This window comes from Nycticebus coucang, chromosome X, assembly GCF_027406575.1.
Source record: "Nycticebus coucang isolate mNycCou1 chromosome X, mNycCou1.pri, whole genome shotgun sequence".
NCBI classification, from domain to species: Eukaryota; Metazoa; Chordata; class Mammalia; order Primates; family Lorisidae; genus Nycticebus; species Nycticebus coucang.
In genome coordinates this window covers 21,192,007-21,206,698 of record NC_069804.1, presented here as the reverse complement: position 1 = coordinate 21,206,698, position 14,692 = coordinate 21,192,007, and the positions used below count along the sequence as shown (strand labels likewise).

The 14,692-nt window shown below is 39.6% G+C and overlaps 1 protein-coding gene across 1 annotated transcript in view; it reads right to left on the bottom strand.

The window, feature by feature from the left end:
* PHEX (phosphate regulating endopeptidase X-linked) overlaps positions 1-14,692 on the bottom strand; it is a 229,997-nt gene that overhangs the window by 67,195 nt on the left and 148,110 nt on the right. The window contains exon 13 of the mRNA XM_053579715.1: positions 1,686-1,763. Coding sequence (XP_053435690.1) covers positions 1,686-1,763 — 78 coding nt within the window. The remainder of the gene's footprint in view (positions 1-1,685; positions 1,764-14,692) is intronic.

Here is a 14,692-nt window from a genome sequence, read left to right as displayed (position 1 = left end):
CCTACTATGTGCCAAAGATTGTGTTAGGTGCTTTTACATTTATATAATCTCATCTAATCTTCCCAACAATACTAAAACTTGGTTATTATTTCTAGTATCCAAACCAAAGAGAAGCTAGCTGAAGTTAAGTGACCTGCACTAAATCAAACAACTAGTAAGTGGAAGAGGCAGAATTCAAACCCAGGCCTGTGACTCCAGAACCTGTGCTCTTAAGCACTTGACAACATGGCCGCCCCTCTGCTCCACCTTTCCAACAGCTCTGGGAAGGCAGCCCCCACTAAGTCTCCACCCTGACTCCTCTGTTCCTCCAGCACAGCTCCTGACAAGGACCCTCGAGAACCCCTCTCGTGATTCCAGGCAGAGTTTCCTGAGCCAAAATTTCAGTCCTGGCTCTGACACTCTGTGCATACTGAGGAGATCACTTATCTTCTTTGAGGCTCTATTTCCTTTTCTGCAAAATGGGGATAACCACATCTACTTTACAAGATCACTGGGTGAATGAAGAGATATGTGTCAAGCACGTTGGTATGTTTAATTACCATAATAACAAGGGGATTTTTCAGCATCATCAAAACAGTGTATAATAAAAATAGGCTGCTTAGGTAGCACCTATGGCTCAGTGAGTAGGGCGCTGGTCCCATATGCCAAGGGTGGCGAGTTCAAACCCAGCCCCAGCCAAACTGCACAAAATAAAAATAAAAATAAATAAAAAAATAGGCTGCCTTAACTTTAGGAATAAATATGTGAAGCATGATTATTTTCTTCCAGAGCAACTGGATCAATAGTTTGGGAGGCTGTATCTTGGAATCCAATGGAGGAACTTTCTAATTAAAGCTTTCTCTAACTTTCTAATGGTCTTATAAAATTCTGATATTCATTTACAAAGGTAGGATTGTTTTCAGGTATGCCACTTGTTGAACCACAATTTCAGGAAATAGGTATACCTCAAAACCATAGTTATCGAAAGAACTTAAAAGACTAATTTTTTTGTTTTTTTCTTTAGAAAATCAAGTGAATGGTAAAAACAGGTTTTACATGAGGAAAAAAAATTCTTCATCAGAACCATTTGTAGGAAAGGAATTAACAGTGCTTGCATTTAGAAAAGTTTGTAATTAATAGATCTACTAGAAAATACTTGTCCCAAAATACTGGAATAAAAAAGAATTATTTCTACTTCTCACCAGTAACTTACGGCAAATATATAGTCAAACTCACAATAAATTATAGAGTCATATGTATATGCACTTAATTTGCCAAAACACTTATAAAGTTTAATGATATTAACTCCCAGCAGGCAGATTTATTACCATCCATTTAACATGAAGCAAGTAAAAAATATTTAACAACAAACATGATGCACTCACCATTACAACATGCCTGCTAATTGTAAAATATTCAATTTGCTTAATTCTTTCTTTTATGATCAGATTAGGCCAAATCCAAGTCCATTTACTTTATGGTACCCACTGAGCTATGCATTCTTTCTGACACTTCCTTCATTTTGAATCTGCTCTAAATCTTATGAAATGCCTGGCATATTCATGCTCACGTCTAGCCAAGGAATTTATCAAAAGTTGGTGCTTTCTGGCACCACCAGGCTAAATTGCTTAAACTTGGGTTCGTTTAAAGGCACAAGGCCAATAAAACTTGCCAGAAAAAAAAAATACAGTAAATTTAGCACTTACTGCCTTGAGGTCTTCATTAACATGAGTATCATTCATTATAAACTCAGGATAGCCAACTTTTGCCAAAACAGCTCTTGCCTATAAAAAGGGAAAAAAGAAAAATGATGTCAGAGTTTCACCACTTAAATCAATAATCACAGGATGGAGGAATGCCATCTTAATCTGAAAACCCCATTTACTGAATAGCTACTATATCCCATCCACTGTGAAGGGAAAAAAATAAAAGTGAGTCCCTGTCCTAACTATACTAAAAATTATAGAAAGCATAGCAAAAAATTACCTAGTACTAAGTAAAGAAGAAAATTAATAAAAATAGACAACATTGTTTTCAAAGTCCCAGGCAAAAACTTTTTCATGGGGAAGATGTTTAATGGAGAAGGTGACCAAATCAAATCTTAGAGAATGGTTAAGATTTCAAAATGTAGGGAGGTGGAGACAAGATGGCTGACTGAAGCCAGCTTTCCACAGAGGTTCCTGTCCAGAATGAGAGTTAAAGGACAGAAATTTAGCAAGTAACCTGGTGGATTAGAGCTGCACCAAGAGAGAATGTTGAAGAATGCACATCAACCCCACTGAGATGAGCTTCCACCCCAAGGATACAAACAAAAGATACAAAATCCATCACCAAGCAGATGAGAGTCCCCTCCCCCATGAGAACGGCTCGGAGTGCCCCACAAACAAATGGGCAGAGTTCAAAAGTCCTCCCACTACATTCGATGGGAGAGACCCTATAAAAACTGGACCTACCTCCCCTACTAGGGTGCCATGGTGTTCTCCTGCCAGGCATAAAACTGTATAAAACTGTGTATATTCTCTACCTGCAATTCTGAGCTCCCAACACTCCCCTCCACCCTCACTCTAAGGTCTGGAGGCCTGTCCCCCAGGAGTCCAGATTCATGGGTGAATTCTCGAGGAGTGTGGACAGTGCCTAAACTGCAGCTGGTCAGTGCAGATTCTGTGGCACAGGAGTGAGGAGAGGACAGTCGGCTGACAAGGAACCACGCTGGAGCGATGGTGCCCGAGGTGCAGAGCAGCAGCCATTTTTGGCAACAACAGGGCTCACCCCCAGATATTCCGAAGTCACACCCCCTGTCTCTCTGGGCAACCAGAGGAGGCCGGGCATCTTCACAGGTGGCAACCACCAGGCAACAGATCTGGAATGGAAACACAGGCCCCGTGGGTAAAGGGTATGCCTGAGGCAGTACCCGACTAGGTGGAGCGCAGGGACTAGAAAATGCACGCACAGAGCCAAGAGATTCCCAGAGTGGGGCTGACCCAGAGGACCACTTTACTGAGCCTAAGATGCACCCAGCCCTCAGGGGATGGTCAGCCTATAGACAAAGGAAGGCAAGAGACTAGAACTGACAGCTAACCGTACTGTGAATACAAACCTACAGGAGCAAAGACAGGGCCTGAGGCAAAGGTTCTGGGAACTCAAAACAGCTTCTCTTGTGCAGGGGAATTTAGCAGGGACAGAAACAAATTCCCACAAAGTTGTTCTCTTCTGTCAGTAACATCAATCAAGGGCAAGGCTGGAACTGAGTGAACACCCCCCAGCCTCCATAAAGCGCCCAAGGTTGTCAGGCATCATCTCCCCCTGCTGGATAGAGGCAGAGACCAGTGGCCTGGATGAGCAGACATAGATTTCCTTGCGATTCAGGCAGGTACAAACACCTAGAGTATCTGCTCGTTGGATGCAAGAGGGTCACGGCCCTGTGGGGTTATCAGTGACTGGGTGTGACAGAGGTCCAAGGTGGGGAAGAAGGCATCAACCTTACCAGACTAATCTATTTGCTGGGTGGGTCCTCCTGACTTCATGAAGCACTGGAGCAAGTCATATTTGAGTTGTCAGCAGACTCCTGTGATCTAGTTGCCAGAGAATTTTTAAACTCTCCCACCTGAGACAGGTGTTGACTGAAACAATCGATTTTGACCTTTTGAACTGAGCCAATCGCCCGAGGACTATCCAAGTGGTGCCCTGGGTGTGTGGTTGTAGGAAGGTCTGATTTTCCTTTTGCAATTGTTACCTATGGGGGGTGAGGTGACTTAATTGCTGGTATTTCTCCACAGCTAAGACTTCAACCCAGAGTAACTGTTTCACTAGGGTCGGACAGAGACCGGCTGAAAACAGGACAGAGCCACTTAGCCCCAGCACACCAAACAGGTCCCCAGTTTATCATGCTCTAGCAGTGTACGGGTCCTCGACAAAGCTCCAGGGGAAAAGTCAAATGGTCTAAAATAATCATGGGCTGGAATAAGCAGAAAAACTCTGGTAACATGAATAACCAGAATAGATCAACACCCCCAAGGAAAGATATGGCAGATGTAACTGAAGATCCCATTCATAAACAGCTGGCCGAGATGTCCGAAATCGAATTCAGAATTTGGATTGCAAACAAGATTAATAGAATGGAGGAAAATTTGGAATTAGAAATTTGAGGAGCAATTCAAAAGTCCGAATTAGAAATTCAAAGAGAAATTCAAAACTTGTCTCAAGAATTTAATGAATTTAAAGACAAAACCACGAAACATTTTTCACACTGCACCAAGAATTTGCAGCCCTCAAAGAAAATACAGTAGAATCCCTCAGTAACAGAGTAGAGCAAGCAGAAGAAAGGATTTCTGACACTAAAGACAAAGCCTTTGAACGCTCCCAAACTCGCAAAGAGGAAGAGAAATGGAGAACAAAAATGAATCATTTTCTCAGAGAGCTCTGGGATAATTCGAAAAAGGCTAATATCCTCCTTATTGGAATCCCTGAAAGTGATGAAGTGGCCTCGCAAGGCACAGACGCACTTCTCCATGAAATTATGAAAGAGAATTTTCCAGACATGCCAAGAGAGTCTGAAATTCAGATAGCACACAGTTTCAGAACCCCAGCATGACTCAACCCGAATAAGACATTCCCCAGGCATATCATAATTAACTTCACTAAAGTTAATATGAAGGAGAAAATTCTCAAAGCAGCCAGACGTAAGAAATCCATTACCTACAAAGGGAAGAGTATTACAATGACAGCAGATATCTCTGCTGAAACTTTTCAAGCCAGAAGAGGGTGGTCATCGACTTTTAATCTCCTAAAGCAAAATACTTTCAACCCCAGATTCTGTATCCACCTAAACTGAGTTTCATTTATGATGGAGAAATTAAATACTTTAATGACATTCATATGTTGAAGAAATTTGCCATAACCAAACCAGCTCTTCAGGATATTCTCAGACCTATCCTCCATAATGACCAGCCCAATCCTCTACCACTAAAGTAAACTCACTCAGAAACTTTTGATCAAACTCCAACTTCCACAGTGGTGAAAGAATTAAAAATGTCCAATGGACTTTCAAAAAACTCGATACCCAAAATTTTACCAGACTTATCAATATTCTCCATTAATGTGAATGGCTTAAACTTTCCTCTAAAGAGGCACAAGTTAGCTGACTGGATACAAAACTCAGGCCAGATATTTGCTGCATACAAGAGTCACATCTTACCTTAAAAGATAAATATAGACTCAGCGTGAAAGGATGACCATCCATATTTCAGGTAAATGGTAATCAGAAAAAAGCAGGTGTTGCAATTCTATTTGCAGACACAATAGGCTTTAAACCAACAAAAGTAAGGAAGGATAAGAATGGTCACTTCATATTTGTTAAGGGTAATACTCAATATGATGAGATCTCAATTATTAATATTTATGCACCCAATCAGAATGCACCTTAATTTATAAGAGAAACTCTAACAGACATGAGCAACTTGATTTCCTCCAGCTCCATAATAATCAGAGATTTCAACACTCCTTCCTTTGGCAGTGTTGGATTGATCCTCCAATAAGAAGCTGAGCAAAGAAATTTCAGATTTAAACCTAACCATCCAACATTTGGATTTAGCAGACATCTACAGAAAATTTCATTCCAACAAAACTGAATACACATACTTCTCATCAGCCCATGAAACATACTCCAAAATCGATCACATCTTAGGTCACAAGTCTAACCTCATGAAATTTAAAGGAATAGAAATTATTCCTTGCTTCTTCTCAGACCACCATGGAATAAAAGTTGAACTCAGTAACAACAGGAATCTGCATACTCATAAATAAACATGGAAGTTAAATAACCTTATGCTGAATGACAGCTGGGTCAGAGACGAGATTAAGAAGGAAATTGCATAATTTTTGGAACAAAATGATGATGAAGACATGAATTATCAGAACATCTGGGATACTGCAAAGGCAGTTCTAAGACAAAAATTTATAGCACTGCAAGCCTTCCTCCAGAGAACAGAAAGAGAAGAAGTTAACAATTTAATGGGACATCTCAAGCAACTGGAAAAGGAAGAACATTCCAACCCCAAACCCAGTAGAAGAAAAGAAATAACCAAAATTAGAGCAGAATTAAATGAAATTGAAAACAAAAGAATAATACAACAGATCAATAAATCAAAAAGCTGGTTTTTTGAAAAGGTCAATAAAATAGATGAACCTTTGGCCAACCTAATAAGGAAAAAAAGAGTAAAATCTCTAATCTCATCAATCAGAAACAACAAAGACGAAATAACAACAGACTCCTCAGAAATTCAAAAAATCCTTAATGAATATTACAAGAAACTTTATACTGAGAAATATGAAAATCTGAAGGAAATTGACCAATACTTGGAAGCACGTCACCTTCTAAAACTCAGCCAGAATCAAATGGAAATGTTGAACAGGCCAATATCAAGTTCTGAAATAGCATCAACCATATGTAACCTCCCTAAAAAGAAACGCCCAGGACCAGATAGTTTCATGTCAGAATTCTACCAAACCTTTAAAGAGTAACTAGTACCTATATTACTCAACCTGTTTCAAAATGTAGAAAAAGAAGGAAGACTACCCAACACGGTCTATGAAAAAAACATCACCCTGATCCCCAAAGCAGGAAAAGACCCAACACGAAAAGAAAATTATAGACCAATAGAACTAACGAATATAGATGCAAAAATATTCAACAAGGTCCTAACAAACAGACTCCAACAACTCATCAAACAAATTATACATCATGACCAAGTCAGTTTTATCCCAGGGTCTCATTGCTGGTTCAATATACGTAAATCTATAAGTATAATTCAGCACATAAACAAATTAAAAAACAGAGACCACATGATTCTCTCAATTGATGCAGAAAAAGCTTTTGATAATATCCAGCATCCCTTCATGATCAGAACACTTAAGAAAATTGGTATAGAAGGGACATTTCTTAAACTGATAGAGGCCATCTACAACAAACCCACAGCCAATATTGTATTGAATGGAGTTAAATTGAAATCATTTCCACTCAGATCAGGAACCAGACAAGGCTTCCCATTGTCTCCACTGCTCTTTACTATTGTAATTCAAGTTTTAGCCATCGCAATTAGGGAAGAAAAGGTGATCAACGGTATCTATATAGGGTCAGAAGAGATCAAACTTTCACTCTTCGCAGATGATATGATTGTGTATCTGGAAAACACCAGGGATTCTACTACAAAACTCTTAGAAGTGATCGAGGAATACAGCAGTGTCTCAGGTTACAAAATCAACATTCAGAGGGAGGAGCAAGATGGCAGCCGAGTAACAGCTTCCTTGCATCTGGGCACCGTGAGACTGGGGAGATAGGACTCCAGGCATCTCTGGCTGGTGGGATCTGCCTATCATCACCCCTCTGAGGATACAGGGAGTCAGCGAGAGACTTCTGGACCCCAAGAGGAGGACTAAAACAGTGGAAAAATGGCAAGTGGTCGTGTGTGTTTCACCCGTCTAAACCCGCCCGGAACTGTAAGTTCAGTAGCAGCGAGACTACAAACCAGAAAGGCCTTACCTGTGAACTGTTTTGGTGTCTTTGGACTTGGCACTCAGTTGAACTGCCTTGAGGAGAGCCTGAGTGGGAGTGCGGAGAACTCTGGCCATTGTCTAGGGCCCCAGTCTGAGCCGCTGAACCAGACGGAGCTAATAGTGTTTGGCTGTGGGTCACAGGGAGCCATTGTGAGCGATCTACCCCGGCAAGCTCCGCCCTCAGGGTCGCAGAGCTAGAATCGGGTGGGTGCTGGTAACCCAGTGACCAAGTAGCCTAAGGGTGGGGTCTGAGCCACCTTGCAGCCCTAATCCTCAGGGGCAGAGGGAGACCGGTTTTGGCACACTGGGTAAGTGGATAGCCACTACAACAGTGATTCCAGCGACAAGCACTTTCCTGGGAAAGCTTCTGCTCAGCAAGTTTACAAGTTCAAAATGCCTTTTAAGTGGGCTGAAGAGAGATTTAGGGTGTCTACCTGCTGGGGTTTGAGAAAACAGCAGCCCCCAGTCATATCAGAACTGTGATTAACATCTAATACCCCAGAAGACCACGTGTTGCCCAGACAATATTCAATAACATATACATACTGCTTTGTTTTTGGTTGTGTTTTTTTTTTTTTTTTTTGGTTTGGTTGTTTATTTTGATGTTGCTGATGTAGTTTTGTTTTTTAATTTCAACCTTTTCCACACAGATGCTTTTTCTTTCTCAATTTTTCTAGTTTAATTATAATTTCCCATTGCTGCCCTTTTTCAATAACTAGAACTTCATTTTTGCTAGTGTTTCTACGACTATTATTTGGTTTTTCACCCGATTTTATCCCATAAAGTTTTCTGTTTGCTTGTTTTGGTTTGATTTATAGCATTTTTGTCTTTCCTCTCTACTTGGTGGAGGTGGGGTACTGTGTCTGATCAGGATAGCAAAGAGCTGCTGACCTCAAGGGAACCACCCAACTGGGCACCCCCAGAAGGTGGGGTTTTAAGGTTGTGTCAAACTACCCTACTGTACACCTATATTGCTCTGTCTCCCTCTTTCTGTGCCTCTCTTCTTTTTGTCACTATTCCTTTTACCACCACCTCTCCATTCTCTATTTTTCTTTTTTTTTCTTATCACTCGGTCCTCCTTTCTTTCATCCCTTTTTTGCTCTTCAACCTTCTCACCCTTCTGGTCCTGTAACCCTTAGTCCACAGGCACGAGAACTTAAAGAGCAAGAGGAAGTGAAAGGAAAATTAGGGCAAGGAAACAGATAAAAGAAATCACTCATGAGGAAGAATCAGCAGAAAACTCCAGGCAACATGAAGAACCAGTCCAGAACAACCCCGCCAAGGGACCATGAGGTAGCTACTGCAGATGATTCCACCTATAAAGAAATGTTAGGAATGACAGAAAAGGAATTTAGAATACACATGTTGAAAACAATGAAAGAAATGATGGAAACAATGAAGGAAACTGCTAATAAAGTGGAAAATAACCAAAAGGAAATCCAAAAACAGAATCAAATAAGAGATGAACGATATGAAGAATATAAAAAGGATATAGCAGACCTGAAGGAACTGAAACAGTCAATTAGGGAACTTAAACATGCAATGGAAAGTATCAGCAACAGGTTAGACCATGCAGAAGAAAAAATTTCAGAGGTAGAAGACAAAGTTCTTGAGATAACTCAGATAGTAAAAGAGGCAGAAAAGAAGAGACAGAAAGCAGAATGTTCACTGCCAGAATTATGGGACTTTATGAAGTGTTCCAACATACGAGTTATAGGAATTCCAGAAGGGGAAGAAGAATGCTCCAGAGGAATGGAAGCCATACTAGAGAATATTATAAAAGAAAATTTCCCAAATATCACCAAAGATTCTGACACACTGCTTTCAGAGGGATATCGGACCCCAGGTCACCTCAACTCTAACCGAGCTTCTCCAAGACACATTGTGATGAACCTGTCCAAAGTCAAGACAAAGGAAAAGATTCTGCAAGCTGCCAGGAGTAAGCGCCAGTTGACCTACAGGGGCAAATCCATCAGAGTGACCGCAGACTTCTCTAATGAAACTTTCCAAGCAAGAAGACAATGGTCATCTACCTTTAATCTACTTAAACAGAACAATTTCCAGCCCAGAATTCTGTACCCTGCTAAGCTTCAAAATTGACGGAGAAATCAAATCATTTACGGATATACAAACATTGAGGAAATTCGCCACAACGAGACCAGCTCTACAGGAAATACTTCAACCTGTTCTGCACACTGACCACCACAATGGATCAGCAGCAAAGTAACAACTCAGAAATCAAAGGACAGAACCTAACCTCCACACTGATGCAAAAGTTAAAACTAAGCAATGGACTCTCACAAAATAAGATGAATGGAATACTACCACACTTATCAATTATCTCAATAAATGTTAATGGCTTGAATTCCCCACTGAAGAGACATAGATTGGCTGACTGGATTAAGAAAACACAAGCCATTCATTTGCTGTCTGCAAGAAACACACCTGGCTTCAAAAGACAAATTAAAGCTCCAAGTCAAGGGTTGGAAGACAATTTTTCAGGCAAATGGAATTCAGAAGAAAAGAGGAGTTGCAATCTTATTTTCAGATACATGTGGATTTAAAGCAACTAAAGTCAAAAAAGACAAAGATGGTCACTTTATATTGGTCAAGGGAAAAATACAACAAGAAGACATTTCAATTCTAAATATTTATGCACCCAATTTAAATGCTCCCAGATTCTTGAAACAGACCTTACTCAGTCTGAGCAATATGATATCTGATAATACCATAATCACAGGGGACTTTAACACTCCTCTTACAGAGCTGGACAGATCCTCTAAACAGAAATTTAACAAAGATGTCAGAGATATAAATGAGACCCTAGAACAACTGTGCTCGATAGACGCATATAGAACACTCCACCCCAAAGATAAAGAATATACATTCTTCTCATCACCCCATGGAACATTCTCCAAAATTGATCATTTCCTGGGACACAAAACAAATATCAACAGAATCAAAAGAATTGAAATTTTACCTTGTATCTTCTCAGACCATAAGGCACTAAAGGTGGAACTCAACTCTGACAAAAATGCTCGACCCCACCCAAAGGCATGGAAATTAAACAATCTTCTGTTGAATAACAGATGGGTGCAGGAAGAAATAAAACAGGAAATCATTAACTTCCTTGAGCATAACAACAATGAACACACAAGCTACCAAAACCTGTGGGATACTGCAAAAGCAGTTTTGAGAGGAAAATTCATCGCTTTAGATGCCTACCTTCGAAAAACAGAGAGCACATCAACAATCTCACAAGAGATCTTATGGAATTGGAAAAAGAAGAACAATCTAAGCCTAAACACAGTAGCAGAAAAGAAATTTTCAAAATCAAATCAGAGATCAATGATATTGAAAACAAAAGAATCATTCAGAAAATTAATGAAACAAGGAGTTGGTTTTTTGAAAAAATTAATAAAATAGATAAACCATCAGCCAGACTAACGAGGAATAGAAAAGTAAAATCTCTAATAACCTCAATCAGAAATGATAAAGGGGAAATAACAACTGATCCCACAGAGATACAAGAGATCATCTCTGAATACTACCAGAAACTCTATGCCCAGAAATTTGCAATGTGAAGGAAATGGATAAATATTTGGAATCACACCCTCTCCCTAGACTCAGCCAGGAATAAATAGAGCTCCTGAACAGACCAATATCAAGCACTGAGATCAAAGAAACAATAAAAAAATCTTCCAACCAAAAAATGCCCTGGTCCAGATGGCTTCACTCCAGAATTCTATCAAACCTTCAAGGAAGAGCTTATTCCTGTACTGAAGAAATTATTCTGAAAAATTGAGGAAGAAGGAATATTCCACAACACATTCTATGAAGCAAACATCACCCTGATACCAAAACCAGGAAAAGACCCAAACAAAAAGGAGAATTTCAGACCAATGTCACTCATGAATATAGATGCAAAAATTCTGAACAAAATCCTAGCCAATAGATTACAGCTTATCATCAAAAAAGTCATTCATCATGATCAAGTAGGCTTCATCCCAGGGATGCAAGGCTGGTTTAACATACGCAAGTCCATAAACGTTATCCACCATATTAACAGAGGCAAAAATAAAGATCACATGATCCTCTCAATAGATGCAGAAAAAGCATTTGATAAAATCCAGCATCCTTTTCTAATTAGAACACTGAAGAGTATAGGCATAGGTGGCACATTTCTAAAACTGATTGAAGCTATCTATGACAAACCCACAGCCAATATTTTACTGAATGGAGTAAAACTGAAAGCTTTTCCTCTTAGAACTGGAACCAGACAAGGTTGTCCTCTGTCACCTTTACTATTCAACATAGTGCTGGAAGGTCTAGCCAATACAATTTGGCAAGACAAGGAAATAAAGGGAATCCAAATGGGAGCAGAGGAGGTCAAACTCTCCCTCTTTGCTGACGACATGATCTTATACTTAGAGAACCCCAAAGACCCAACCACAAGACTCCTAGAAGTCATCAAAAAATACAGTAATGTTTCAGGATATAAAATCAATGTCCACAAGTCAGTAGCCTTTGTGTACACCAATAACAGTCAAGATGAGAAGCTAATTAAGGACACAACTCCCTTCACCATAGTTTCAAAGACAATGAAATACCTAGGAATATACCTGACGAAGGAGGTGAAGGACCTCTATAAAGAAAACTATGAAATCCTCAGAAAGGAAATAGCAGAGGATATTAACAAATGGAAGAACATACCATGCTCATGGACAGGAAGAATCAACATTGTTAAAATGTCTATACTTCCCAAAGCAATCTACCTATTCAATGCCATTCCTATCAAAATACCAACATCGTACTTTCAAGATTTGGAAAAAATGATTCTGTGTTTTGTATGGAACCGGAAAAAAACCCGTATAGCTAAGGCAGTTCTTAGTAATAAAAATAAAGCTGGGGGCATCAGCATACCAGATTTTAGTCTGTACTACAAAGCCATAGTGGTCAAGACAGCATGGTACTGGCACAAAAACAGAAACATAGACACTTGGAATCGAATTGAAAACCAAGAAATGAAACTAACATCTTACAACCACCTAATCTTCGATAAACCAAACAAGAACGTACCTGGGGGGAAAGACTCCCTATTCAATAAATGGTGTTGGGAGAACTGGATGTCTACATGTAAAAGACTGAAACTGGACCCACACCTTTCCCCACTCACAAAAATTGATTCAAGATGGATAAAGGACTTAAATTTAAGGCATGAAACAATACAAACCCTCAAAGAAAGCATAGAAAAAACACTGGAAGATATTGGCCTGGGGAAAGACTTCATGAAGAAGACTGCCATGGCAATTGCAACAACAACAAAAATAAACAAATGGGACTTCATTAAACTGAAAAGCTTCTGTACAGCTAAGGAGACAATAACCAAAGCAAAGAGACAACCTACACAATGGGAAAGGATATTTGCATATTTTCAATCAGACAAAAGCTTGATAACTAGGATCTATAGAGAACTCAAATTAATCCACATGAAAAAAGCCAACAATCCCATATATCAATGGGCAAGAGACATGAATAGAACTTTCTCTAAAGATGACAGACGAATGGCTAACAAACGCATGAAAAAATGTTCGTCATCTCTATATATTAGAGAAATGCAAATCAAAACAAGCCTGAGATATCATCTAACCCCAGTGAGAATGGCCCACATCACAAAATCTCAAAACTGCAGATGCTGGCGTGGATGTGGAGAGAAGGGAACACTTTTACACTGCTGGTGGGACTGCAAACTAGTACAACCTTTCTGGAAGGAAGTATGGAGAAACCTCAAAGCACTCAAGCTAGACCTCCCATTTGATCCTGCAATCCCATTACTGGGCATCTACCCAGAAGGAAAAAAATCCTTTTATCATAAGGACACTTGTACTAGACTGTTTATTGCAGCTCAATTTACAATCGCCAAAATATGGAAACAGCCTAAATGCCCACCAACCGAAGTATGGATTAACAAACTGTGGCATACATATACCATGGAATACTATTCAGCTATTAAAAAAAAATGGAGACTTTACATCCTTCGTATTAACCTGGATGGAAGTGGAAGGCATTATTCTTAGTAAAGCATCACAAGAATGGAGAAGCATGAATCCTATGTACTCAATTTTGATATGAGGACAATTAATGACAATTAAGGTTATGGGGGGGAGGAAAAGCAGAAAGAGGGACGGAGGGAGGGGGGGTGTGGCCTTGGTGTGTGTCACACTTTATGGGGGCAAGACATGATTGCAAGAGGGACTTTGCCTAACAACTGCAATCAATGTAACCTGGCTTATTGTACCCTCAATGAATCCCCAACAATAAAAAAATAAAAATCAACATTCATAAATCAGTAGCCTTTATATATACCAACAATAGTCAAGCTGAAAAAACAGTTAAGGATTCTATTCCATTCACAGTAGTGCCAAAGAAGATGAAATATTTGGGAGTGTATCTAACAAAGGATGTGAAAGATCTCTGTAAAGAGAACTATGAAACTCTAAGGAAAGAAGTAGCTGAAAATGTTAACAAATGGAAAAACATACCATGCTCATGGCTGGGAAGAATCAACATTGTTAAAATGTCTATACTACCCAAAGCAATATACAGTTTTAATGCAATCCCTATTAAAGCTCCACTGTCATACTTTAAATATCTTGAAAAAATAATACTTCGTTTTATATGGAATCAGAAAAAAACTCAAATAGCCAAGACATTACTCAGAAATAAAAATAAAGCAGGAGGAATCACGCTACTAGACCTCAGACTATACTATAAATCGATAGTGATCAAAACAGCATGGTACTGGCACAAAAACAGAGAAGTAGATATCTGGAACAGAATAGAGAACCAAGAGATGAATCCAGCTACTTACTGTTATTTGATCTTTGACAAGCCAATTAAAAACATTCAGTGGGGAAAAGATTCCCTATTTAACAAATGGTGCTGGGTGAACTGGCTGGCAACCTGCAGAAGACTGAAACTGGACCCACACCTTTCACCATTAACTAAGATAGACTCTCACTGGATTAAAGATTTAAACTTAAGACATAAAACTATAAAAATACTAGAAGAGAGTGCAGGGAAAACCCTTGAAGAAATCGGTCTGGGCGAGTATTTTATGAGGAGGACCCTCTCCCCCCCCCAGGCAATTGAAGCAGCTTCA